The 27,968-nt window shown below is 40.4% G+C and overlaps 1 protein-coding gene across 2 annotated transcripts; it reads right to left on the reverse strand.

The window, feature by feature from the left end:
- Window positions 1–562: 562 nt before the first annotated feature.
- On the reverse strand, window positions 563–27,504 carry METAP1 (methionyl aminopeptidase 1). 2 transcript variants are annotated; one of them, XM_088163907.1, is made up of 12 exons: window positions 27,350–27,504; window positions 17,386–17,437; window positions 15,255–15,367; window positions 13,897–13,957; window positions 12,623–12,714; window positions 11,818–11,901; window positions 10,238–10,376; window positions 7,555–7,686; window positions 4,997–5,140; window positions 2,808–2,873; window positions 2,462–2,639; window positions 563–1,056 (listed from the first exon to the last, which is right to left on the reverse strand). In XM_088163907.1, exons 1-11 carry the CDS (start codon window positions 27,467–27,469, stop codon window positions 2,479–2,481), a joined length of 1,164 nt encoding a protein of 387 aa, XP_088020033.1. In that variant the 5' UTR covers window positions 27,470–27,504; the 3' UTR covers window positions 563–1,056; window positions 2,462–2,478. The 2 variants fall into 2 exon arrangements, with proteins under 2 accessions (XP_088020033.1, XP_014730742.1); XM_014875256.2 differs by having other exon boundaries at window positions 563–2,639.
- Between the last annotated feature and the right edge of the window lie 464 nt (window positions 27,505–27,968).

The following is a 27,968-nucleotide window of genomic DNA, read 5'->3' on the forward strand; positions in this document are numbered from 1 at the left end:
GGATTGTGTTTTTGGTAAAAGTGTATACAATTGCTAAAACTATCATTAAAAAGTAGATTTAAGTTGGGATCTTTTATTTAAGTGGACAACAACTTATGTAAAAATCAAAAATAGTTAATTTCCACAATCCAGTCAGCACAAGTTTAGTACATCAAGTTCAAGCAAAGACACAGCTAGATAGGTGAAAAAATAGCTTTTCTCAATATTTTTATAAGTTTTGTTCTCAAGGCTGATGTGCTCACTCATGTTGAAAGATCTGGTGTAGATGCTAACTAAGCTTTCCACTCATTTAGAAATACTGCAGTAGTATGAACTCACTCTAAGCAGTTATGCTGTGATTTCAATTTGTAGGCAGAAATGCACGGCATCATAGATTACCTGCATTAAAAATGTGCTAAATTTGGTTGTATCAGTGCAACAATGAAGAGGTATCTAAATGGCACATGGGTGGGTTTAACTGGGTGCATGCATCTACCACTGGGGCTTGCACTACTGCAAGTAAACCTGGATGTAATTGAAGATTCTATGTCTGGGTTTGGATTACAAGACCAATAAAAGGTTATTTCTGTTAAAAGCAGCTGCAACTTTTATTTTATAGACCAAAAATGAAGCCCCCCACCCCCCGCATCATACACACTCACACATAGAAAAGGCAAGACCATTGTAACCATTCAAGTGAAGGATATGGTGGGCAAACCTCCAGGACAGGCATCTCCTCAACACAGCCCATTCAGCACAGGTAATCCCACTCAAGTACTACAGTCGGTTTTGCTAAAAATCTCTATACACACACACACACGCATACGCACGCACACGCACTCTCTGTGCATCGTTTCAGGTCTCTTTACTGCATAATTAAAACAAGAATAAAGGTAATGAGAACATCGCAGTGATGTTACAGCAACAGAGGTCTGAGGCACTCAGGGCAGAGAACACATTTTCTGGCAAATTTGGGAGTAGATGAGTCCAGTTCTGCGAAGCACTAATTCTTTGCCCCCACCTAAATCTGCAGTGCCAAAGGGAGCCAAGGGTATGCAGCACTTCATGTTCTTGGATCTGTGGCAACAAATTCACCAGACGTTTTGTAAGAGGTGTATTCTATGCCCATGATTGTATGATTTAATGCCTGTGTTGGTTTAAGTATTTCTTGCGTTTAGAGTGGTGTAAGACAAAGTCTACAATGGGGTCTGAAAAATTTTTCATTACAATCCAGAAGAAAAAATAAATTCCCTCAGCAGAGACACCAAAGATGATGGAAGAGAAATGGGCATGGAAAAAGAAAGGGTAGAGAGAAAAGAGGCTTAATCAATCCACACTCCTTAACATAACCATTTCCAGCTCACCATGACCCATTAACAAAATATAAAGGGGAATATATACCAACATTGCCCACTCTATACCCGGTCTGAGGAAAAAAACCCAGTTTTCATAGCTGCCCCCCTAAGACTTTCCAAAAGCCTTAAACTCATTCAACCAAGAGGGAATGACCCGTTTAAAAATTACCAAAAGAAAATGAATACAATGTTGAATATGTTTCCTTTTCACACACTCAGACTTGTTTTGAGATACTTCACTGTAAGTTTTGCAAATCCAATCCCCCACAGCTACTGTGGATGTACTTCTAAAAAATGCCCCACAGTTAACACACGTAGGGATCCCATGAATCATGGGATGTTTTTGGTTCTTGTTTCATTCCTTTACCTAGGCAAGTCTGATACATCAGCTTCACCAAGCTTTTGGTGCAGGAGGCTGCCAGCAAGTACTGCTTCACGAAAAAGCAGCTTATTCCAGGGAGCTACATATAAGACAGACTTTGTTAACTTCCCATCCTATCAAATCTCCAGCAAGAGAAACAAGTCCTGCCATTAACACAGCGTGCCATCCACAGTGGCAATCACCACAGAAGCCACCAGCAGAGAGATGGGGGCAGAATTAAAGGTAGCCTGCTCTTGTAGGTGCATTTCTTTCTTCTGCCCCCTTCTCAACTGATAAACAAACAAGGCCCAGAACAGTATCTGCAGAAGCAAGAGCAAGTCTTTGGAATAAGAAATGCCTAAAATCTCAGGTGCCACTCACAAACCAAGAGTGACAGGGCACACTGAAATAGTGAAAAAACCCGGATCCCAAAATATCAAGTCCCAGTGGGAAAGTTTACCCAATGCTTTTCTAGCTAATATGGCAGCAACAGAAGCAATTGTGGGTCTAATTGGAAGAAAGCTGCTAAAGGGATAATTGAAGAAAAAAAGGAAAGTACAGTGTGAGTGTTGTAGGTAGGAGGAAAGCAGGAAATTCTTTAAATTCTTCTCTACTTTTGCAGACATTGGGTCAGGTTCTTCGAGATATTCCTCTTATCTACAATCACCAAGAACAAAGTAAATGGTGAAATCTTTCTATTCTGTACTCTTAAAAAATGCATAGTACAGGGGCAAAAAATATATATATATTTCTCTTTCTGATGCACCTGCTCAGTGTGGACTATCACTGGGTCATGAAGTGGGGGCGAATGCTGTCCAGGCGCCGGGTCAGGATCTCACAGCCTGTGTCCGTGACCAGCAGTGTGTGTTCAAACTGTGCCGAGCGCTTCCCGTCCCTCGTCACCGCAGTCCAACCGTCAGGCCAGGTCTCGTCCTGCCAGCCTCCTGAAAACAGAAAGCATCCCTTCTTGCCAGTCTTTAAATAACAGCTATCAGTCCCCCAAAGGGAAATGAAAAATCTATCAGCTCTACAGGATAGAACCAGCATCCTGTTCTATCACTACTTAAGTGCAAACAAGAGTAACCATTTTACTCTACTGCTCAATTGCTCACCTTCACAGATCATTGGTTCAATTGTAAATACGTGACCTGGCTTCATGACTCCAACTGCCTTGTTTTCTGCAATAAAATAAAACACTCAAGTTAGAAAAAAGAATACCATCTTAGTAAATGAACGAATCCACGTCCTAACAGAATGCAACAGAAACACAGTAAAGTCAGAAAAGCCCTTCTGAGATGATCTTTTCACTCCTCCATTTTTATATATAGGTAAGGACTTCCCTTAGTTCTTTCCTTCTCCCCACCTTCCAACACTGTAATACAAACTCAAGCAGCTTAAAATTCATTGCTGTCTTTCTCTCCAACAACTGGAATTTCAACTCTAGTTCTATAAAAACACTAAACAATTATAATACTGGAATTTCTACACACTTCTATAATGGAAAATCGTAATTAAAAAACAACAGAAGTAAGAAGCACCTAAGATACTCAGAGAAGGCTTGGAATCTACTAATTTGTTTGCACTGAGCCATTAGCTCCAATAAATTGCCAATATGTGACAGTAGTTAAGTAATCCCATGATTCCATTTATGAGAGACACACCACCCCCTCATTACCCTGGATAATGGGGTCATAGTAGTGTCAGAGTGGTAATGCTGTGTTCATTAGCTAATATAAAATATAGCAAAGCATTTCAGGCATCCAGGACAATAACACAAGAACTTTTTGACGTTAAATGCACCAAAAATGTTTATGTGGAGGCACATGAACTGAGAGACAGCACGATTCCAGGAGTGCAGTTTGACTGGAGAAAGGCTTCAGCTCATTTCCTCTGCCCTATTTCACCTGGAAGGACAGCACAGCTCGGATGTAACTGAGCCTGAGAGCTGGAACAAACTCCACAACTACACAGGAACCATTAGCTCCCAGCTACTTGGCTGCTGTAACAATTTGCATTTATTTTACACCCCCCTCCCATCTAACATCTTAACTGCGTAAATTTATTACACTACCTAAATCATGTAGAGTCTTTAAAAATCTCGGACATCAAGCTGTCGCAACAGCAACAGAACCTTTTTCTTAGAAAATGAGCTTTTTGCTTTTCAAACTCCTTTCATAGTAGGGTAGAAATAAGCAGCACTATTCTTTTTTCTCCAAGAGGCTTTAAGTCCCTCAGATCTTTCCACTTTGTATTTAAAAATACCTGAAAAAACACCCAGCATCTTTCTTTCTGGGAACAAACATATTTGCTCAATGAAAATAAAAATAAAATTCAAAGTTCCAAATAGCCAGGAAAGATAGACATTTCCTTTGTCTTGGATTTTAATTGGTATAAAAAGCTCTCCACCTCCAAAGAATCCATATTTTCTTCATTTTACACAACAAAAAGTGCATCCCAGGAATTGATACCCTTTTACCCTGCAATTAACAGATTTTCTCTGTTGTCAGAAAAAATAACTTAGGGAAATGATGACATGGAAAGTCACGAATTGCTAGACTATATTCTGTAACTGTAACATGTATTAAAGCTCATTAGGAGACGGGAAGATGGAGGCACCTGTCAGGTCTGAGGAAATAAGTGTCCTATTATCAGGGCAGCTTTACAGCTAAAGTGAATGTGAATTGTACATCACTGCTTTGTGATGTTTACTCAGCCCTTAGTTGTTCACTGGCACTTAACCTTCCATCCTTTGCCTCTGTAGATGTTGTTTCTTAGTCTTGCTGGAAAAATTTTTATGGGGCCATGGATATTTCCAAGAACTACCACTACTGGGGGAATGTTCATTCCTCCTCTGCCACACATTAGGATGAAGTTTCCAGAAATACCAAATCACAACACTCAAGTGATGAAAAGTGAAAGAAATAAGATCCAGATTCAGGCACAACACCCATCTATACTATTCAAAGAGCTTTTTATTTGCATCTGTAAATGGCAGGAAGGTTTTGCTTAGAACTTCTAAAGAGAGAAACATCTGGCAGCTCATGTCAGACAAGAATGTCTAAGGGAATTCAGGAAAAAACTTTGAGCACTTACCCAGTACTGATGAGAGCTAACACTAACCAATAGTGCAGGCAGATAATGCAAGCACAGGTTTATAAAGTATGCTGCAGTCCAGAGTTAAAAGAAACCAAAATTATTTCTCAAGTGCCAAAATGCCACCTTGATAGCTCAAATAAATTGGGTACATTCACTGCAAATCACTTCTTGTTTACAGGACAGCACAAAGAGAATGAATACTCACTGGCATAATGGGGCACGTTAGGAGCCGTATGGAAAAGCTTATGGATTCCATGCCCACAGTAGCTCCGAACCACTGAAAATCCATTTGCTTGAGCATGTTTCTGAATTATGTTCCCCAGTTCTCTGTACCGAACACCAGGTTTTACTGCAAAATTAAAGAGATACAGAAGGAAATGTAGAGAGCTTTCTTTCAACACAACTAACCATCAAACACCAACTCTGTAGCGCTCATGGCTTGTGTGTGTCCATCTTTTCCAGTATGCAGCTTCCTATGATCACTTAATCCACTGAGTATGCGAGTGCAGTAACTTGAGAGAGGGAGGAAACTGTCTCATATTAAATAAAAACCAATAGAGACAGAAGAAAACGTCTTTTTCACAAAAATACTACCTTCTTCCTTCCATGGATGCAAGTGCTCACATTAAAAGGATGTCGAAGTTTGAAATTAAAAAAAAAAGGACTTTCAAAGTACTTGGTGAGCTTTCACATCCTGAGCTGTAGTGCTTCTTGCAATAAATGCATGAATTGTATTTCAATATGCACGTATCCCTCTACTATGTGAAAAACGCATACAAAGGACCAATATTTAGAAAAACAAATAAAGGGAAAATGGTTATCTCTACTCTTAGACAAGATTCTCAGTGACAATGCTACAGCAAATATCCTATTCAGGTTTAACTTTTTTGACAATCCCTTTAGGAAGCCTTACAAGTTAAAGAGTCGGAAACACATGAAAATGGTGTGAAAAAATTCACTTTGAGCACTAGGACAAGGGAGAAATAATACCATAAAAGCAACAATGTTTAATCATTCAGCTAATGAAGACACATACCAAAAGCAACCTTGAGACCCTTAAAACAAAATATCAAAGCTTTTTCAAGACTTTTCCCAACTCTCTGAATATATGCTGTTCCTTCAGGAGCCAGATGTGTGGTTGTGTGGAGCCATCTTAAGCAGAACTCACATAAAGCTAAAACTTTATGTGAAGCAATCACTTAGTTAAATTCTCTGCTAATGTAAGCAACTACAACTGAAACCCCTAAGGTGAATTCACAGAAAATAACGAGAAACTTATATTACTGGAATATACATGCTTCTCCAAAAGTTAAAAAAGGACATGGTGGAGAAGGGATTAATCTGTTGGGTTTGTGCTAAATAGCTGAGAAGTATGGGCCTGACAGCACGTGCCACTGATTTCAATGGAGCAAGGAGCCCTCTGCTCCTCTCTCATACAGCCCTCCCAGCTGGAGCTCTGCTGCTCCAACACCAAGACATTAAGATGATTTCAAGAGAGGACAGGAGACCCCCTTTGAACAGCTGAGACACTTGCTGTCAGAATTCCTACTCATATGCAATGTCTAAAACCCTTTAAAACACATTACAGCATCTAAAAAGTTGGTAAAAGAGACTTACAGTGAGAATTTTAATCTCATTGTAACAAACACAGGGAAATTTCTGTCACAGTTTCTACATCAATGCCAGGATACAAAGGGTAAGACTTTGCTATAACACTTGCTATAAAAAAGTACAGGAAAAAAGATACACACTGTTCTGGTTTAGCTCTGAAAAACAAAGTGGTCATTTCACAGAAAGAACAGAACAGAAATCCCACATAAACAGGTAATCTCTATTCTTCACAGCTCAATCTGGAAGTATTTTCTTATTCACACAACAGATACACAAGACATCAATCCTATGGATTTTTATCTTTTCAGCTGCACTAGCTATCTCCAAATTATTAACCCAAGTTATGTTCATCTTAATTTCTTACATTTACATTTACTTTTGATTAAATGCAAGTTTAAAGCCTTACTATATAGCACTTCAATCTTTAGCCACCATGAAGTGATTCAATCATAATGAGGATTTTAAGAAGCTGCAGGGTATTAAAGATACAGATGGTACAAGTATTTCCAGGGACTTGAGAAATTCTTCTTTTGTTTTCTGAAGCTGAACATAACATTCTGCAGCTACCTTTCTATCTCATTGTATGTCTTGATGTAGCTGCCCAGAGGTTAATTAAGCAAGATAATTAAAGTTCTGTAGGTACTGGAGGATATGGATCTGTCTTATCAGGCACACTCCCATAGAAAATCAAGGACTCATAACTAGCTTTATGAAATAACCATCAGGTTTGGCAGGGCTAAAGAGATATGTTTAGGTGTATACACAGTGTTTTACCTTACCAGTTCACTGTGCAACAAATTATAAAAGTTGGGTTTTCCAAAACATACTTTCCTTGTTATATTCTCTGAGTTAGTCAGATCAAGGATGTCTGACTCATCAATGGTGAAAAAAAGGCTGTTTCCACATCAATATCATCTGTGGATCAGCTTAGCATCAAATAAATTTTGCTCATCAGCCCACATTTAAAAAGAAGTTGCAACCACCACTCAGAACTATGCCATTTGAAGAATCACTGCATTACACAACACCCACCATCAGCTGGTGACAACACACAAGTGCTTCCGTGTGCTGCACCAGAAGTCACTCCAAGCAGTGGCAATATGAGCAAGCATGTTTGAGAACTAAAACTTTGGTGCTTCAGGCATGTTTTACCTGCATCGATGGCTTGCATTAGGCACTCGTAAGTTGTCTGGACAAGCCTTCTGGCACCCTCGTCCACTTCTCCGACATAAAACGTCTCGTTCAGATCTCCGTGGTAGCCATTGCGATAGACAGTGATATCCACTGCAAGCAACAGCAGACATGGGAAATCAGCACTCTGCTCCTCAATGCCTGCCTCTTGATTTGTGAAAGAACATGTAAAAATGGGGGATTCGAAGTGTGAAGGGATTACTTCACAAGAATTCTGTATGAAAACACTTTCAGCAGAATCAATTCTTCTATGCTTATCCTGTAGATTCTATATAATAATTTATAAGTTAGTATTTCACTGGTGAACAGCTTGATTTAATGAAATAAAAGGGGGAGGGGGAGGAAAAAAAACCCCCAACAAGGCAACACAGACACAGTAAGCTAGCATTGGTTTTTTAGGTAAATGTAAAAATGGGGAAGAGAAGCTCTTTGCTCCATGACGATTTACCTGGTTAAAGTACTTTCTTAGAATTAATTCCAGCACTAATAGGGGGAATTTTAAAAGGTATGTAATCATAGTTGTGTATATCACGTTGTCTTGCTGTAGCAGAACGGGAACTTTTGTTTCTACGTCTTTATTAGTCAGCTGGTAGGCCTGATAGCTGCTAGATCACCAAACCCACTAGAAGAATTACTGTTCTGCTATTTATGAAGAAACCCACATTCAAATCCTCTCACAGGTAAACAGTCATGAAGGAAACTGTAATAAACAATAATACTTTAGGAATATTGTACATGAGCTGCTGAGAGACACCAGTACAATCTTGATAGGAAGATGTAGGAAAATACACTTTGGTGTCAACAACTAGACATCATTTGCTAGGACCTTCTGGATGACATGCTCCTGTGATTCAAAAAACCTGTTTTGGACTTTGGCATGGCTTCCAGGCTAAAAAAGTTTCAAATAAAGAAAAAGATGGACACTTCCTTTTAACTGTTCATTGGGTACACTCCCTCCAAGGTACCTTTTCTATCCTTTCTTGTAAACTGTTTTGGTCCTCCTTTTCAAGAGGCTTTTGAGCCACTACCGTACAGAAAGGAAGCCCCGTTCTTTCTCATGGTAACAAAGCAGAAGGCTCCAAGCTTGATCAAGTGCAGGAATGTGGACAAAGGTAAGACTAAAGCCTCTTACAGAACGTGTTCTCTAGGGCTGAGGTACAGCCTTGGCATCCAAATAGCAGAGGTAAGGCACCATGTAGATGAAGCCAACCATGTTGATTAGAAGGCTGGAGCACCTCTTCAATTAGAAAAAGCTGAGAGAATTCAGATTGTTCAGCCTGGAAAAGAAAAGGCTTTGGAATGATTTAATTGTGGCTTTCCAGCAGCTGAAAGGGAACCAAGAAGAAAGTACAAGTAGGGTCAGGACAAGGAGGAATGGATTCAAACTGAAGGACAGTAAGTTTTGATTAGATACTAAACAAAAATTCCTTATGGTGAGTAGTGAGGCACTGGAACAGGTTGTCCAGAGAAACTGTGGATGCCCCATCCCTGGAAACATTCAAGACTAGGCTGGATGGGGTTTTGGTTTATATTGAAAGTGTCCCTGCCCCACAGTACAAGGGTTGAAGCCAAATGATCTTTAAAATCCCTTTCAACCCAAACTATGATTCTATGAGCTGGGCTTCTTAGGTTGGACTCCAGCAATGCCTGAATAGCTGGCAATAATAAAGACCTGTGCAAAGGCATCATTATTGAAATTAAAATAAGACGAAGGAGCTTTGGCAGACATTGTTACATGCACCCTACAAGCTCAGAGCTTTCAACCAGACCATACCTTCCCTAAACAGGGGCAGCAATCACGAGACTTGTTCTGAAAAGGCTGGTACCCACAGCAGGGAAGTGTAGATTTACTAGCTGTTATTACAAGCTAATATGTATCAAATATCTGATAACCTAAAAAGATTACAACCTACTACTACAGGCAGGTCAAACCTTAGCAGAAGCTGTGTATTTATTTACAGTTAAGAGAAAAGCAAACCAATGCAATCAGCAAAGGTGCAAACATTTGTACAGAAAAAGCATAATTTAATTTTTACTGCCAAACTAAGAAGAAATTAAAGTTAAAACAAGATATGGTCAAATAATTTATAAAAGTATCTCTCACCACCCAAGAAGGCCTAAGTACTTTGAGTACTGAGAAGAAAAAGCAGCTGGTATTGTCAAGCTGTGAGATGCTCAAAAAAGATAACATTCACTTATACAATGCCTCCACATTTGGACCCTTTACAGTCATCATAATCATCATGAGCATAGCAAAATTGTAAGAATCTAGAGCCATCTAATCAAGAATTCACACGGAACTAAGCCAGTTGAATAATTCAATATACATTTTATTCACTATATACACACAGCCTGGAACAACTGAAATCTAGCCCACAAGTGGAATACTCAGGCACTATACTAGTGCACAGATCAGAGCAGAAGAATTACAAAGCTCTTAAAGTGGACTGTACTTTTGAAATTATTTTATTAATTAAATTAACTAAATTAAGTATGTAAAGAGCAGTAACCGGTAAAGGAGAAGAAAAGCTCCTCTTAAGAAGCTATTCCAATCATGCTGCCTGCTTCTGAAACCTCACCTTACTGCATGCTTTAAGTGCATAGAAGGTAAAAATGTTGAAAGTTGATTTTCACAGCAACTTACCATTAACAATATCTCCCTCCTGCAATGCTCTCCTGTCAGGAATTCCATGACAGATCACTTCATTCACTGATGTACAACACGACTTGGGGAAATTATAATAATTCAAAGGGGAAGGATAACAATTCCTTGCAATACAAGCCTAAATAGAGAAGATACAATTTACAGCAATAAGTTTTGTACAAAGAAAAAACACAGAAAAACCCATATGTGCAATAACTTTAAAGTAAGAATGAAAGGCTGAAAAGGAGTGACTCTTGAAAATAAGATTCTTAAAGTATTTCTTGGCAGTGTTTTGTTATGCCTTGCATTTTTTACCAGCAAGAAATTAAAGCTGCCAATTTTGTTTCTACTCATTTTCATTTTGACTGCAAATGCTGAGATATTCAGGTTTGAAACAAAGCATGGCAATATTTATTCAGTTTTAAGAAGTAATTTTCAATTACCACTTTTAAGCGCCCAGTCTGAGATTTTTGCAACACACACAAGCTAAACAAAATAATATTTAGCACTACTTTTCCCCCCAGCTTTAAAACCTCAAGCTACCTCTCTTGCACTGTAATAACTTTTTTGTATTTTTGCAAAACTGACACATTTCATATATATTTACACATACATACATACACACACATGCTTTGTGATATACTGAGCAAAGTACTGAAAAAATATTAACTTTTTAAATTTTTTAATACTGTTTTTAAAACTGCAAAATACCAATAAGAGATATCAGTCAGTATCAACAACCTGCCAAAGTTTCCATAAACTGCTGAGGAGGGGTAACTCCATGTTACTAGTTGTTCATATTATACATTATGCCTAAGCAAGTAGTTTGGTGTTTCATGCAGTTCAACAAAAGTCTCCAGCCTAATGAAAGTAGACAATCTTGGCTCAACAGCTGCAGATGCAGATAAAAAGAAAGCTCTCTAACAAAGTTAACTATACCAAAATTGTTTCCTTTCCCACAATGCACAGAAGTAGCCTCAAGTACCAGATTACATAGAAAATACAGCAAAGAAAAAAATTACACAGTTCAAATATCTATGGAAAGCTAAGGCAGGAAGATTCTTGAGCATATTTTTTAAACACTTCACTGGAATGTGGCTTTATTTTGTCAGACTGCATCAAACATCCTGTTTCAATTCTCTCTGAGGCACCTCAGCTCTGATTCCCAATCATAAAAAATTTAACTTTCTTCTCTATATGTCTTAACCAACCACAGAGAGTACATGAAGTCCACGGCTTACATATGGTGTTCTCCATGGAGCAAAACGGGTTTAGAAGAAACAAAATAATATGATGTTAACTGAGAAAGCAAGTGAGGAAACTTAGAAGAAATCTGAAGCCAGAAATATGGAAGCAGCTGATACAGAGAGAGGCCCAGGACCTCCTAAATCACATTGAACCCACCATTGCACTATAGCACATTTCTGTCATCTGCACTACCCACCAGCTTCAAACTGGGAAACAGTTTGAATAAAGAAATGGAATTCGTGCAACAAAGAAAACCACACAGTAATCATTTAAAATTAAAGAGATAGAAAATAACACTTATAAACATCAGAAGACTAATAAAATAATCTTACTAAATGGACAGCATGATCAATTTCTTCAGTAGTTACTCCTGGTTTCACCATCATGGCAGCAACATCCAACACTTCTCTAGCAAGCTGCAAATGAAACAATTTAAAATTTAAAACATTTAAAATTGATCTATTGGCTTAATTTGATTTAAAATAGGCCAGGACTATTCTCTACAAGATTTGTCACCCATTTTTGACAGCTACACTGAGATCACCAGGAAAGCTGTGTGGAGTTGGGCCCTAGAAAGACTTTGAGATGTCTCCAGGTCATGTACTCAGCCACCTCTGTGAGAGTTGAACATACTCCAGTTAAGGTTTGGACCATATTTTTCTTGAATGCCATAATCTTAAATCAGACTACCTAAATACACTGCAAAGTTTGACTTTATGCACAAGGGAGTGATTACAATTGAACAGTTATTTTTGAAAAATTGTTAGGGATGGGGCTTTATTTTGCTTTTAGTTTTTACTTAGTACCAACTCCAGGAGAGGAAAAAGTTCTCATTTATGCACAATAAAACATATTCTTAACAGTAACGATGTGTCAGGCACAGATTGTCTTACTACAAATAACAAATGCGGGAAACAGATAAAAGTCATCCTTCTGCTTGCACAATACTTTACTGGGAATTGGGGTGAAAAGAAGAGAAAAAGGCAGACAATATCAAGCTTCCTGAACTATTTTTCAGTGCTCTAAAGTGGTTTGGAAGTTTGTACTCTCAAATGTGCTGTGACAAAGTGGTAAAATCATTATAGATTTTTTAAAGAATAAAATGGCACCTTGCAAGAAAAATCAAACCCCCCTTACCCTACACACTACTCGCATCCCTTCTATATCCTCAGATGACAGTATTTTTATTTGAGAGGTTCCTTTTAAAGCTTGTTCTGATTCAGACATTCCTGAAAAGAAAAAAGGGAGAGGATTAAAAAAAGAAAGAAAAAAACCCATGTTATATAGGGTGATGATTGCTATACATATCCAATTCCAGGAACTTCCTTAGCTTACTGAAGGCAATATAAGTACAGACTTTTTAATCATAGCCTAAAGAAAGAAACTCACCAAGCTATAGTATTATCATCATTACTCAGATTAAATGGAATTCATTAGCCTTCCACAGTACCATAAAATCTCATGTGCTCAGGAAGCCCATTCACTGACTGCATAAAACCATCATGTCCACTTAGTCCAAACACAACCTTAAATCCCAGGTTTACAAGGAAGTTTTTTTATTCACAGAAAAGCGTTTTTCAGCTGCTCTTAGAAAAATGATTAGTGAAAATTACATTCTAAAACAGTCATAAAGGGTTACACGTGCTTGGAAATATATCTGGTTAAACTACTGCAATAATCAGCTGACAAAACCACATAAATTCTTCCTACCAAATTCTGTGCAAACTCAGCTTTACAGATGAGTGACCCCCTAACATCTAGTATTTTATGTTGTTTAATATTTACACTCTTAAAAAATAACTATGAAACATCTTAAGATTAAAAAATAATGCTAACAGACTTTATAGCAGCATTTTGTGGAAATGCAAAGCCTCAATACTGGTGTAAAAAGGGGATAATACCAAAACAATCCAGTAGACAAGTAATTTTGAATGCATTCCCTCTGTCCAAAACCAGCTGGAACTCATACACCAGTTTTCTTTTGGGGGATGCATATTGCAAGGTTTTCTTGGTTTTGTTATAAAAGAACACATTTTCAACACATACGCTGATGCCACAGAGAATGGTTTCGCAGAATTCATCTGTCACAGTCAACTGATTGCTGTTTGTTACTAAATTAACAAGAGAACTAGAACTTGCATGTTTAAGATAAAAAAATCCCCAAAACCAAATTAACTTACTCTTAATTTTTGTACACCTTTGAAAGACAACCCATTACAAACTTTAGACTTGAAAAAAATACTTGCAACTATGATTTTTTAAAAAACATTAAATTACTGCGGGGAAGAAGTGAGAACAGATAGAAGAGGTTCCCTTCTCCAGTATCTTCTTGATCCTTTAAAGGCTTTTCCAATGCAAAGGAAAATAGAGAGCAAACATAACTCTCATAATTGTGATTTGTTTCATGTTACCTAGTGGGTGATCAGCATAATCCGGTCTCTGAATATAACTTGGCACAGGTCTTGTTGGTGTCTAAATAAATCACAGGCAAAGCTGGTTAGGTTGCAAGAACACTTATTATAGTCACAGAGTCACACAGCAAAATTAAATACTGTATGAAATATTTCATGTGAAATATGGCTAAGTCCATTTAGAAAAAGTTGCAAAGTATGTGAACAGTCCAAAAGTTCCAACTTGCATTCCCAAACATTCTGCTGTTGCCCCCTATTGCTATCATATTATACAACTTTTAACAGCCAACTGCACAGCTTTGTAAACATCCCATTTTATTGTCAGGTGAATCAAACTGGTTTTATAATGTGTTATATACCTTACTGTAGTGTTTTTTTTCTGCTACCTTTCAGACTGCAAGTGCACTGGCTCCAAATATATCCCCCTCTTCTCTTTAGCAAGATTGCTACTTCTGATCACCACCTTAGTCAAAATCCCTAATTTCATTTGCATCAGTCTCACAGCAGTCACAAGACAAAAAAAAACAATGTTCAGAGATAACACAACTAAATTACTTAGCCAGTGAAATATCCCAAACACCTTCTTCTCCAACAACACTAACAAACAAAGCATGGGCTCACACTCTCCTAATCTATTCTCTAATGAGCCTGTAACAGCCGATTAGAAAAGACAAATGTAAAGAAAATGCCATTACTGCTGTGAAAAAAAGCTTCAGCTTATTCCACATACAAACTTCTACCAATTTAAAAATACAGTTAAGTGTGTGTATAAGTGTGTGTGTGTATTTACATATATATATACAGCTGTATGTCATCATCTTCCAAACCCACCCTTCACAATCAAAGATGTTACTGACTTCTGTTGTTCATCATTTCAGTGCTGAAGGTAACTGTAACCTCTGTTCTTTCAGCTGTTCACCAGTTCACTCACCGGGTTACTTTAAACCACTTACATAATATAATACAAAACAATTTATTTAAAATCTAAATTAATTCACCTGAGCTTTTCAGAAACAGACTGCTCCATAACTGGCGATGACAACAAACAGCTATGAGACACCATCTGAACTAGCAGTAGCTTTTTTTTGCAGAATAAAAGTCACAGTGTACATCCAAAAGGTATAAGCATAAATCTGTTACTGATGCTCACAGACACTCCCTTAATTATAAATACACCAGGAGATAGAACAAGTTAAACTAAAATGAACCACGATAAGGACAGCCATGCACATCCTTGCCATTGGGTTCAGATCAAGAAGCTCTCTCAGCTAAAATGTGGGAGGTCATCAGGTCAGGAGTGGTCCATTAGTTGCTACAGAACATAGCAGTGATGGAGTAGAGTGGCACCTCTTGCTTACCAGTGGGTAGTGTGGCCTGAGTTTCCCAGTGTATCGATAACCAGACCAGGGATTTGTGTTAACATCGCCTTCCAGGCTCCAGGAGGAAACTTCGCGCTTAGCTTTTTCATCTTCTGAAAAGACAAGGAAAACGGGAGAGAAAAGTTGCAGCAGCAAAATCGGTCTTACTAAAAATGAGAACTGTGGGGTCTAGAAAGTGACTTAGAAGTACCTAAGTCTAGACTTGAGTCTGTCTGGCATTTTATATAGTGATATATGAAAGCGTAAGTAGCAGTTATCACTTTGCATTGTCCATTCCAAATTCACATCGTTCCTACCTTACTCAATAGCAAACTAGGGAATGTCAGGACTGAATCCATAAAGGAAGTGTAGTAATTAAGTTGTTCTTCATTTGTAGTTTTATAATGCAGTTCATGTTTGCATTCCGGGGGGGGGAAAAAAGCCTCTTTCTATAGAGGCACTCAGTATCTTCAATTAACACCCTTGCACTGCAGATGAATGCTCCTTTCTTGTGATATCCCTTAGCACCCAGTGACCAAAATGACCTGAGGTGGGAAGGAGGCCATCCAACCGTCAGGCTCAACACATGGAGGCTGCTACCCCTCCAGAGCTGATAAAGAGGGTGCAGGTCCCACTACTTCTGCAGTTCAGGACAAGCAGTGCTCACACCTTAGAAGAGGGTCTCAAGCTGCTAGAACTTCCCAGCTCTCTGAATCTTGTGAAATTCATGTCTGACTTCATTCACAAATAACACATTCTTATGAAAGCAAATTGAAGGTGTTTACATAAAGGATTGAAACAAGCAGATCCTGAGCAATACCAAAAGTAGAAGTATTTACTCAGAAACAGAAGGCAACGGTTAAGAAAGAACAGGGTAACATTAATCTTTAACTCAAAACTGGATAACTTGTTTGTTTTCTCTTTTTATATCTCAGAAGGATGAAGAGGTAGCAAAAGGTCTGCCACTGCAAGCCCTAACGTCAATTCCTCAGAGCCTCTGTGGCTGACATCTGAGCCATCTGCTCAAATGACATTCAGTTCAGATGAAATTGAGAAATAACAATTTAAAAGTCCAAAGCTTCACATATTCACACAAATTAAGAGGATACAGAATGCAAGTGTGAACTATTAGATCCCTACACCGGGAAGGGAGAAAGAAGGAAAATATCTGTTTTTCCTTCTGAAAGAAGGAAACTGTCTGTCCTACGCCAACCTATTTACCATTCAACATTTATCATGGAAAAAGAAGCTTTATTGGGTTTTAGGAAAGGAGGTAAATTATGTGAATTTCTGCCATATCACTTTTTAATTCTACCTCCCTTTCCAGCAGGGCTTAATAAAGATAGGCAGGGTGGTGGCAGGGAGGAGGCAAGGGGGCAGAACTGTCTGCCCTCTCTTTGGTTTTACACTTATGGGTTATTTTCACTACTCAGGTAAGGTAGAATCTACCAGTCTCCTGGTATTTCTGTGCCAGAGCTACCAGCTGTCTACCACTAAGGCACACAGACACCACCATGAACTGAACTCAGCAAAATCCTAGCTATGATACATCCTCTATCAGTGGCTGCACCATACACACACAAGCATTCTCCCTTTTTTCCAAAAATGTACAGAACAGCAGCACTCTGACTCACTTGTGTTCCAGCAAGTATCTAACCACAAAGACTTTGCAAGAACCTTTCCCACTGTACTGCCTTTGACTGCATCAGACATCAAGTGCTATAAAGGAACACTGCCTTACAACAGCCATTTATTTTTCTCCTTGCCCTTTCAGCACCACTCTGTGTTCATATATCTGGAAGTGTAGCTCAAGCAATAATTCACATAAAATAGATAAGTGAACAGAAACAAACACTTCAGTGAACCTCTGCCTCTGAAATTTTACACAGCACTTTAGATTGTTGAGAACTGGACAAAATTTCACACATGCGTCATCCAGTGCCAGGTATCTTGGAAAAAAAACCAGTGCTATTCCTAGACAGAGAAGCACAGAGCAGTTGAGGCTGGAAGGGACATCTGGAGGTCATCTGGTCCAATCCCCAGCTCAAGCAAGACCACCTAGACCTCACTGCACAGGGTAAAACCAATTCAAAGCAATATGAAAATGCATTTTAAAAAGTAATGTACTTACTTGCTTTCTTGTGTAATAACTTGTGAGTGGCCCAGCTTCCCTTAAAGCATTCCTAGAATTGCAAACAAAATGTATAAATACATATTTTAAGCAGTATTTACATGGACATATATGTCAACCTGACAAAATAGAGAAGCAAATGTATTTTAAAAGAAAGCTGAAAGACTGTTTTATTAACCCTTGTAGCAATATGCAGTAAATGCTACTGTAACTGCTAGTCTTAGCAATGGAAGATATTACATTCAAAAGTTTATGAACCAGAATAGGCAGAAAAAGCACAGCCAAACAGACAACACCCATGGAGTGAAATACACTGATATAATCCTATATATTATTGACCCCTTATCTCATTAGTGACATATTTTAATGAGTAACTAAACACCATAGACTCTGTTTCAGCCAAGCTGCAGCCACTATCTCTGTACCTGATTTTACAGTGCTGCAGTGAGCAGCAAGGTCCTCCCTTAACTCCTACAAGAAGCCATCTCCTTCTGCTAATTGCATCTCTCCTGCCTCCTGCTCCAGCACAGGAAAGCAACAGAGGCCAATTAGCACAATCACAGGGGAACCAATGAAGTAGACTAAAGGGCGTAAATGAGGGCTACTGAATGAAAATAGGAAATTGAAAAAAAAAAAAACCGAGAAAGTTGAAATGGAAATCAAGAAAAGAGTGAATGTGGAGGAGCTTGGTCTTTTCTCTTCTTCCCAAGCACAAATAGGGCAGTTCATGCAAGAAACAAAGAATCACCAAAGGGGCAGATGGAAATGGCTAGCAGCTGGAGAATAAAGAAGGACTAAGATGAAGAAAAGACATGAAAGAAAAGAGATTTAAGGAGAAAAGTCGCAGAAGGCAGCATTAAAGGTGATCCTTTTAGGTGCTAATTAGCAAATTACTTGGGTTTGTAGCAGAAATTCTAAATCAATGGCTATGTGCACTCAAAACACTCATTAGAAACTGCTAATTCTAATCATTGACAATTACAGCTGAATTTCTGAAGAAAGAGGCAGGAAGCAAACTGTTTTTCTTTTAAGGAAAAACAATACTAATGCTGAATCATCATTGTAAAACTACCATCCAGAGCCAACAACTGATTCAACCTAAAATATACAACACTCAACCAGCCCAAGGCAATAGATCTGCAAACGAAGCCCAGCTGGGAACATTCCACGCTTGCTTCAGGGTTGCTCTTGAGCACTCTGTCTGCTCCTGTTATCCACCTTCTCCCTCCTCCCTCACTAGGATTACAACCACTAGTTACCAAAGTATGCCCACAAACACGGAGTGCAGTGGTGCACAGTATGTTCCAAGAGACCCTGCTGTGTGTGTGTGTTGTCCCCCTGATAACCAGGACCAGTTGCTTGTTGCGTTCTGCCATCCCACACACCAGGAGTGACAGCACTGCCAAGAGCTCTGAAACTAACGCTTCCGATGACCAGGGAGAGCGTCACTCCTAACAGCAGCCCAAGGTTTTACTGTCACACTTATATTACCCACTGCACACACAGACCTTTGCACTGCTGGGGAGCTGGGAGAAAAGGAACAGGTTTTAACCGAGGCCTGCTTTAGGGAAAACTTAAAAAAAAAATCTAAAAACACTATTTCAAGGACACTGGAAGCACCAGTATGGTTTTAATCCCCTTTCAAGCACAAGGTCTTTGTTCTGAAGCATAAAAGAAGGATTACACAACTAAGGACTTACAGCAGCTACCAGGTCTGCAAACTTAGAATCCACTTTTTTGAATATAAAGGAGTATTTGGGGAAGGAAGCCAAACGTCAGCTTTGGTAATTACTGATTGTAGTTCATTCTCTACTTTCCCATGAAGTTTTGGGGTATGTTCTCCAATGCCCTTGCTTTGTTCTACACCAACAGCCTTTCCTCTTTGCTGGCCCATAAGCAGAAAACATCAGGAAAACACAGGACCTGGTACAGTACCATAACCTGAGAGGCTCCATTTTGGCTTTTTATTTCCTGCAGCTATGGACAACCTAAGATGATTCTGCATAAGGCTGCCATATGCCTAAGTTTTTCCAAATATGTTTCCCAGATTTTACTTGCCATCTATCTCCAGAGGAGCAGTAGCTCTGCCAGAACTCCTGGGGCACAGTTCCAAAGCTGCTGTACCGTGAGACAACCCAGACACGTGCACATCCATCAACTGCAACAGGCACACAACAGTAAGTCCAAAGCATTTTTGTGAGCAGGGGCTGCTACAAGTGCAATGTACAATCAATTACTATCTCTGCCTTGGTCTGACACTTCTGGAAGTCCCTTAAAGGATATGCTGCAAATCCACCTACAGACCATCTATTTTGTGTAGGATCAACCATATGCTTCCTGCAAGCACTGGACTTAGACGGTACATACAAATTATTAATATTCAACAGTCTACTGCACAAGCACCACATTCACATGACTGCAGAGCTCTGCCTTGGCAATTTCACACAAAAATATGGCAGCTGTCATCTCACAGGTTGGAGAATCATAGCTCTGGCAACATAGCACTACCAAAGTACCATTGCACATTGCAAACATCTTCACCCTCTACACCACAGACTTCCCAACAAGCTATGGAAGAAACCTCCTCTTCCTCTCCAACTGGGCCACTTTCTGGAATATTTTCTTGAGAAAATTATGCTTTTCACTGAGCCTTCTCCTGAGACATCTACTTCAATCTTGCTATTACCATTCCTATCTCTTAACAATTCTTCTGTGTTCCTATGCCCCACCCAGGTCAGGATAGAAAATCAATGACTAAATAAACAAAGTCCAGAGAAAAACCATCCAGAGTGATTTTTAATATTAAAATGAAAAAAATACATTTTTTTCCAGATACAGTGAAAAAAGGAGCATGTTACACTGCATGGCTATATTTAAAAACATTAAATAGCTTCAAGGGGAAAGTACACAGGAACAAGGCTTCAAGTTTCTTGGAAGACTTCCTGGGTTTCATTTCAAGCCTTACATTATCCATTAGCATGCCTGATAATAATATCCCCACCCTTCTCACCTAAAGCATTTTTCCTTTCATTGCATGTGACTTTTACACCTCAATTAAGACAGATGTGGAAACACTGAAGAGGACTGTACAAGAAGAGAGGTCAAATGTATGACAAAAAAGCAAGCAGAGGGGTAATCCTTGACTTGTTTAGAGCAATCTTGGGTACAACTATTCTACATGTAAGGAAAATATAAATGTCTTCTTGTCAGAGGCTGTCAACATACTGAAACCTTTAACAACATTTCTAGCTTCAAGACATTCTCAAGCCAATCCCACTGGTTTTGTGTTTGGAGACAAGTTCAACCCAGTGTTCACCAGAATACATCAAAAGGTAACCAAAGGTATAACCAGTATTAACATTTGGAAAGATTCCGGTTGGACCCCCCTGTGGAAGCTGTGTTACTTCTGAAGATTATTTTTACCTTAAGGACTCACCCAATATCAATAGAATCATGCGGCATATAAGTATTTGTTTTATAGTATGGTACATTTTTACTATGAACACACTGATTATGACTAAATATCTTGAGGGTATTTTAAAATCAACCATTAAAAGAAAAAATCTTTAAAACAGTTATTGAAGTCATTAGAGAAAAAAATTTGTGTTATGTTTATTTTCATTTTTACAATAACAGAAAGCTTCTTATTCATTCAGTTCATGTATGCATACAGTCTGATTAAGAGGTGGGAAAGAACAGCCAACTGCAAATTCCAGAAGAGAAAAGGATGCTCAGTCAAGATTAGGATATTACTACATTACAAATCTCTGTATAGCAAAGATACAACAAAATAGATTTAAATAAGCTACCCAGAGACAGGGATGCCCCGTCCTTGGATGTGTTCACAGCCAGGATGAATGGGGCTCTGAACAACCTTGTCTAGTGGAAGGTGCCCCTGCCCATGGCAGGGGGTTGGAACTACATGGTCTTATTAAGGTCCTTTCCAAGCCAGGCCATTCTATGATATCCAAGCCCAGGAAGCTATGCAGGCACCACAGCACAGAATTTAAGGCCTGATGACAGACTGTGTTTCTGAACTGCCTTTGCATGGGAGCAGCTCATTTTAAGTCAGCTCTGACAACCCCTCCGTCAGCACTCCAACTCGTGTCCAACTTCCACAGAACTACCCCCTCCATCCTCTGCAGTCATCATTTAGAACCACTGTGATGAATTTCAAAAAAATACCTACTTTACAAAAAAAAAAAAAAAAAAAAAAAAAAAGTAGTTGGAATCAAGACTGTGAGGACAGACTGTGTCTTGGCATGTCATGATACCCTGAATTGCAATGGACGAACATCTAGGAAGTGGTGCCAAGCAGCACACTGTATTTAAAAATATTTTAAGCAATCTTTTTAACAGAATTTACAAGTGTCCTTTAGAATGTAAAACTGTCTGGGGCTTAATCTGAGACCATGCCATTTTGCATAATGAGAACTCATTTTTAACCAAACACCTTGAAGGTAAGCAAAACAGAAGACAAAAAATATCCCCTGAAGTACAGCATTTAGCTCAATACCAGGCTATCAGTTATATATATATATATATTAAACACAGTACAGATTACCTCACATTTTATCCGTAAATACAAATATGTTGAGGTGTTAATACATTTGATGTTAAATGAAACAGTTTATTTTTTTCAGCACGCTGAAATCCTTCTAGGGCAGTACAAGCCCACAGAGACAGTCTCTGGTCTGAAAAACTCTGTACAAAATTCCCAAACTAGCCTAAGCAGCATATGTGATTAGTCAGTTTTTCAGAAAACTCAAATATGTGTTTTCAGATTCAAGTCCAAGAGAAGTACCTACATGCAGAACCTTGGTATCAGCAGGGTTGATCAACTTTCTCCTTCATCTAAGACCTGATCTTATCCTGAGACTCCTGGGTCCCTCACGACTGAGCCCTTCCTTTGAGGAAGGGACTGCATTTTGCATCTCTTCAGATTTACAGAAATATACAACTGATTTTTGAGAGCAGTGAAGGAACAATGGACCAGAGGAATTCCAACTGGACTATCCTGTCAGTACATGGAACACTAGCTCAGCAAGTCTGTCTACAGGAGTCTGAAGTTTTACTCTCAGGAAATCATGAGGGCACAGCTTTTTTACCTCACCAATAATCAGACACATGTTTTCACGGTGAATTTATAGGCAATTGAGAATGTCAGCTTCCTGATGAAGGAAATCTGATTTTATAGAAGATGGTATCAGCTGAGTGCCATTTATGCCTGAGGAAACTCCTGTGTGCTGCAGTTGAATCCAAGCAGCTGGTTTCAGCCTATTTCAGGCACAAAGAACAGTGAACCAAAGATGAAACAGTGCACTGAAGTCCTATGGTCTGATGTAAGAGAAGACAAAAAACCATTTTCATCCAGGTTCATTGCTCCCTGCTCCCCATCCCCAACACATTGACAGTGAAAGGAAACAGCAAAGCAGGAGATGGGACAACAATCTTCTCTTCATGTCCAGAATTTTTCACTAATTACTGTGACCTTGACCATCCAAAGCTGTCCAGGGCCCAGGGCTGAGTGTCAGTGAAAATATGCCTTCTAGAAAGCAGTCAATTGTATATAAACTCACTGAGAGAACAAAACAGCATTTCTTTCCTATCACCAGAACTGAACAAGTCATACCCCACCTGAGATAGCAAGAGGTATCAAGAGATACTGGGAGGCACCCACCAGTGCAAGAGAGATGCTGCCCCTAACCGTACAGCTCAGAGCTACTGCTACCCCTTCAAACACCTAAAACACACATGGCAGAGTCACCACATAACCCCAGACCTCACTTCTGACTCCATAACCAGACCACTTCATACACCTGGGGCTGACAACACAAGAGCACACAAAACAGGAAGGGACAACACTTCTCCTCGAGTAAGTTACAACGACTACTATGATACAACCCATGGCCACCAGCTCTCAGAGACACAAAAATGGCAAAGGCCACTGACTTCAGAGTAAGAGAATGTTTCCAGTAAGTGCCTTCAAGCAGGTAATTCTGAATTACCTACTGGCTAGAGAGATGGCCCTGCACCAGCATCTAGCCACACCAGAGTAAACCTGCTCTTTTTTGTCCAACACTTATATAAGTAGTATTAAAGGGGAAGTTTTTCAAAAAAGCAACACAAAACCACTACTAAGTGATCCATTCACAATTAGAACGCTCCTATAAAAATGGTAACTAGAGATCTCAAGAACAGTCACTACTCTCCCTTTCTTTATCCTTCAGCCACTTGTAGAAGTCATAAAAGAAATGCAAATTGTCTACTTAAACACAAACTCTTCATGTATACTACACACAATGTACATACTAGTGACTGTGTCTGTAAGGCAGATTTCACAACAGCAAATTCATCTTAGCAAGAAAAATTTTACACTTGGGATGTGATGCTGGACATCTGTGTGATTTCCACATTCAGAAGATAGACTGAATTACTGTGTCTCACCACAAGATGATAAATACACACAACACTTCAGTAAGTCTCTAAAAAAAAGAAAACAAGACAGTGAAAAAAGGTAGCTGGTAGTGACAGTACTTGATTTACTAGCCTAAAATATCACTAAGGGTTAACAGCAGACAGAATCCCTCAGCAGAACAGCTCCTCTTGTTACACCTTGAAGTGAAAGGGGGGGAAAAAAGTGCCAGGGTTCAACACACCATCTCAAGAGCTCCTCTGCTGCTAAAAGCCATTTCTACCTTGTCTCCACGACCAGTTCAAAACCTCCCTGCTAGGCCAGAACCTGGCCACATGGCCTCGTTTCCATCCATGGCCACAAGCACAATTATTATTTAGCAGCTGTACCCAGTTTCCAAGGTGCCCAACAGCCAGAGAGTGTTAAGTGTTGGCTGAAGGAAACCTCAGAGAATGTCAAATTACTCCAGTGTAAGCATTTTCAGTGCATGTTGTTGAGGCATTTTTGATGTTTTGATGCAGAGAGGGAGAAAAAAATAAGTGACCAGAATAACGCCCTTTCTCCAGGAAAGGAGAAACACAAATGATAAATCCACTGGTAAATCATTGTCTTGATGCAACCTACTTGGAAAGTTCACTTCAATTCTCTATGTGCAGTCATGAAAAATAATTTTTAATCAATCTCCACACTACACTGGGATTCTCAGTCCTATACTTCCTATACCTTTCAATCCTATACCATTTTTTTCTTAGCAAATGATACGTTAGTAACTTATAATCCAAACACATGGCTTCACATGGTTACCTTCCTACAGCAGTTCACAATTTTCTGTTGTTTATTCTTAGCACTAGAGAAAATAAATTCCTATAAATTTGGTTTTAGTTCTGATTGGAGTATGAAGAAGTCATTGTAGGCTTCCAAGCAGATTAATTACCTGGTGTCCATGCCCGTACAGATGCTTTTACCTGTCAAGGAGACGCCAGATAGCTTGTGGCTCCCAATCCACACTCAGCCCAAAGGAAGTGCCCATACACCTGCCTAACAGCAGTTCATTCCATAAGGACAGGCTGACTTTATTGCTGGGCACAATTGGGCCACAGTGGGCAAGCCTGCTCTTCAGCAGCACTCTCCTGAAGTGTTTCATGACCCTGCAGTGCTAAACAAGCAAAAAAAAACCCCAAAAACTATTTATGCAACTACTTTTCCTCCATTTAAAAGAAAATTCTGAAGACCTCAGAAGTGGCTCGAGGAACCAGGGACAGCCTAAGGGAAAAGGGTAGTGTGCATCCTTAGAGGGAGGGAATAGCACCAAGCCAGCCTACAACACAGGCTGTGCAGTGAGGAATAACATCCTAGGTCCACTTACTAGCTTATCTAGGAGTTTTTTCTGCATGTATGACCAGAATGGAAAGAAAACCACAGAAGAGAGAATTCCAGAAAAGTTTCAGCAGTTAACTGCTGTCAGCTGAAACCTGCTGGAAGTTCACAGAAAATATCAGTTCTTCACCTGCCACATGCTTATCTGAAGAAGCAGCCAGGTTGTCACCAGCACCTCACCCACCCTCCTGACTGTGCCTGCAGACACCAGGGCAGAACTGCAGCAAGTGTCCTCCACAGCACACAGCGGGTGATGCAGAGAGCTGGAGCCTCAGGACAGCCTCGGCTGGAGCCTCAGCCCATGCTGGGCCCAACACAGGGTCCTAAGGGTCCTTGCTACAGGATGAACGTGGGGACTTTTCTCTCAGTGCATGACATTCTTGCACGTCTTTAAAACAGGCTGTCACTAATGTCCTTCTCTGTAACACCTCACCCCAAAACCTCCAAAGCACCTTCAGCGTGCTTACCCACATGCCTGATTGGGACAGCAATCCCAAGTGTTCCAAGAACACAGTCCCAAGTCACTCAGAAATGAGATGACTGGGATTCCCAGTTCACTATTTCATTTTCTAGGCAGGACAGCTTTATAAGCATGTAGTCAGTTATCCAGCAACCTATTTTAACAAGTCAGGAAGTATTTCCAGTAATTCCCCTTCTACCTAACAACAGCAGCAGATATTTCAAAATAATTAAACTCAGTATATAGAAAACAAGAATCTCTATATCCTAAATGGAATTAGCTGAGTTAGAGATGGGAAGGAGGGGAGTGAAGATGTAACTGGAACTCTTCACATTTGCCTGTTTGTTCTCTTAACAAATGGTTTTGTCATCACCAACTAATATTTGTATATACCAATGATGCATTTATGATGAGTTTTATATTAGACATGTCAAAACACACAATACACCACAGAGCAAATCCTAGAAATTAACCACAAGCACCACGCGGGAACCAGAGATACAGAACTGTCAGAACAATTCTGAGTTGCTCTAATCTGGCATCAGCTACCAGCATAGGGCACAGAGACTTCAGGGGAAAGTACCAAAAACCGTGCAATGCGTGTGTCACAAGCACGTGGGAAATTTTCCCCTAGTCCTATGCAAACCATAACTATCAGTTTACATCCTGACTCAGAAAAAAATTCTTCCCAATTAGTAAATTAATCTAGCAGATGTGACTGAATTATTTTCTTACATTCATGCACAAAAGTTCAAAGACTTTAGTCTGAATTACAGTTGTGACAAGGAAAGCCATTGTTAATCTCTGAACTAAACACACGTGCCCTCACTGATTTTGACAGAATTACACATACAAAAAGTTCAAAGGATTAGGTTATGTATTTCAAAGTTAATAAAAAAACCCAAACAAGCCCCACAAACAAAAATCACACTCAGCAGTCACCAGACAGTTCTATTGAAGGACCACTCTCTGTTACCACTGTGGCCTGTAGACCACGTTCAATTCTCACATTTTTACGTGGGAGCTGACTGCTATATGACATGTGGCCTAACCTGAACCTTCCGGTTTGACACCCTCAGAGCAGAACATCAAAGGACATAGTGGGGAAAAAAAAAGTTAGGAATGAAAAAGGAATCATTTAAAAAAAAAAAAAAAAGAAGAGTATCCAACAGTTTTCACAGAAACTCCTAACTTAAAGAAAATCTTTTTTCAGAGCAACAAGTCTCCCGGTGTCTATCAAAGCCGAGCAACTCCAGAGCTGACGCCGGCAGAGAAACGCACCCACAGGAATTTATGAGCACGTCCTCACTTTGTCCCACTAAACCTTTATTTTTAAGGGAGCACACGGATCACCCACACCTTCAGGCAGAGGAACATCCGTGTACCCTCTCACAAACGCCCCGGCCGCACTTTAGTGCCGCTGAGGTCCCGCATCGCCCGCGGCCACGAGGAGAAATGGGGCTCCCGCCCCGCCCGGGGCCGCCAGCCTGGCTCCCCCGGCTGCAACACCCAAGGAACCGAGGGGGAACTTCGTGCGGGGTCCCTGGCCGGGCGCTGCTGCCCCAGGCCGGCCGGGAGCGGGCGGGCAGGGAGGCAGAGTCGGGAACGCCGGGCCGGGCCCGGGCGGCCGGGAGCCGGCGCGGGGAGCTGGATCCTGCGCTCGCCGCACGCCCGGAGTGCCGGGCGAGGGGCTGGGCCGCGGGGAACCTCACCTGGGAGCAGAAGTAGGAGCCCTGGATGCCCAGCTTGAGGCAGGTGGGGCACTGCAGCTTGGCCTCGCTGCTGCAGCCGGCGGTCTCGCAGACTCTGCGGGTCTCCACGGCCGCCGCCATGCTGCCGGGCGGCCACGGGGGAGGAGCCGCCGCCCGGAGCTGCCGCCGGCTGGGGCGGGCGGGGAGAGCAGGGCGGAGGGAGGGAGGGGGATAGGGGGGAGGCTCCGGGCACTCAGAGCCGCATCTCAGCCGGCCTTGAACGCTCCCAGCCATGGGGCCATCCGCAGCTTTCCTGGACGACGTGTGCCAGCGCCTCGCTACCTTCCCAGTAAAGAGGGTGTTCAGCCTATTCAGCCCAGAGAACTGAGGGGATCTCATAAATGTCTCAAAGGTGGGTGTCAAGAGGATGATGCCATACTCTTTTCAGTGGTGCCTCGTGACGGGGTGAGGAGTTAACGGCCATGAACTAAAGCACAAGAAGTTTCACCTCCACATGAGGAAGAACTTCTTTACACTGAGGGTGGCAGTGCACTGGAACAGCTGCTCACCAAGGTCATGGACTCTCCCTCTCTGGAGAGGTTCCAGACCCACCTGGATGCACTCCTGTGTCACCTCCTCT

The sequence above is a fragment of the Sturnus vulgaris genome, chromosome 4 (assembly GCF_052056855.1).
Source record: "Sturnus vulgaris isolate bStuVul1 chromosome 4, bStuVul1.hap1, whole genome shotgun sequence".
Classification (NCBI taxonomy): domain Eukaryota; kingdom Metazoa; phylum Chordata; class Aves; order Passeriformes; family Sturnidae; genus Sturnus; species Sturnus vulgaris.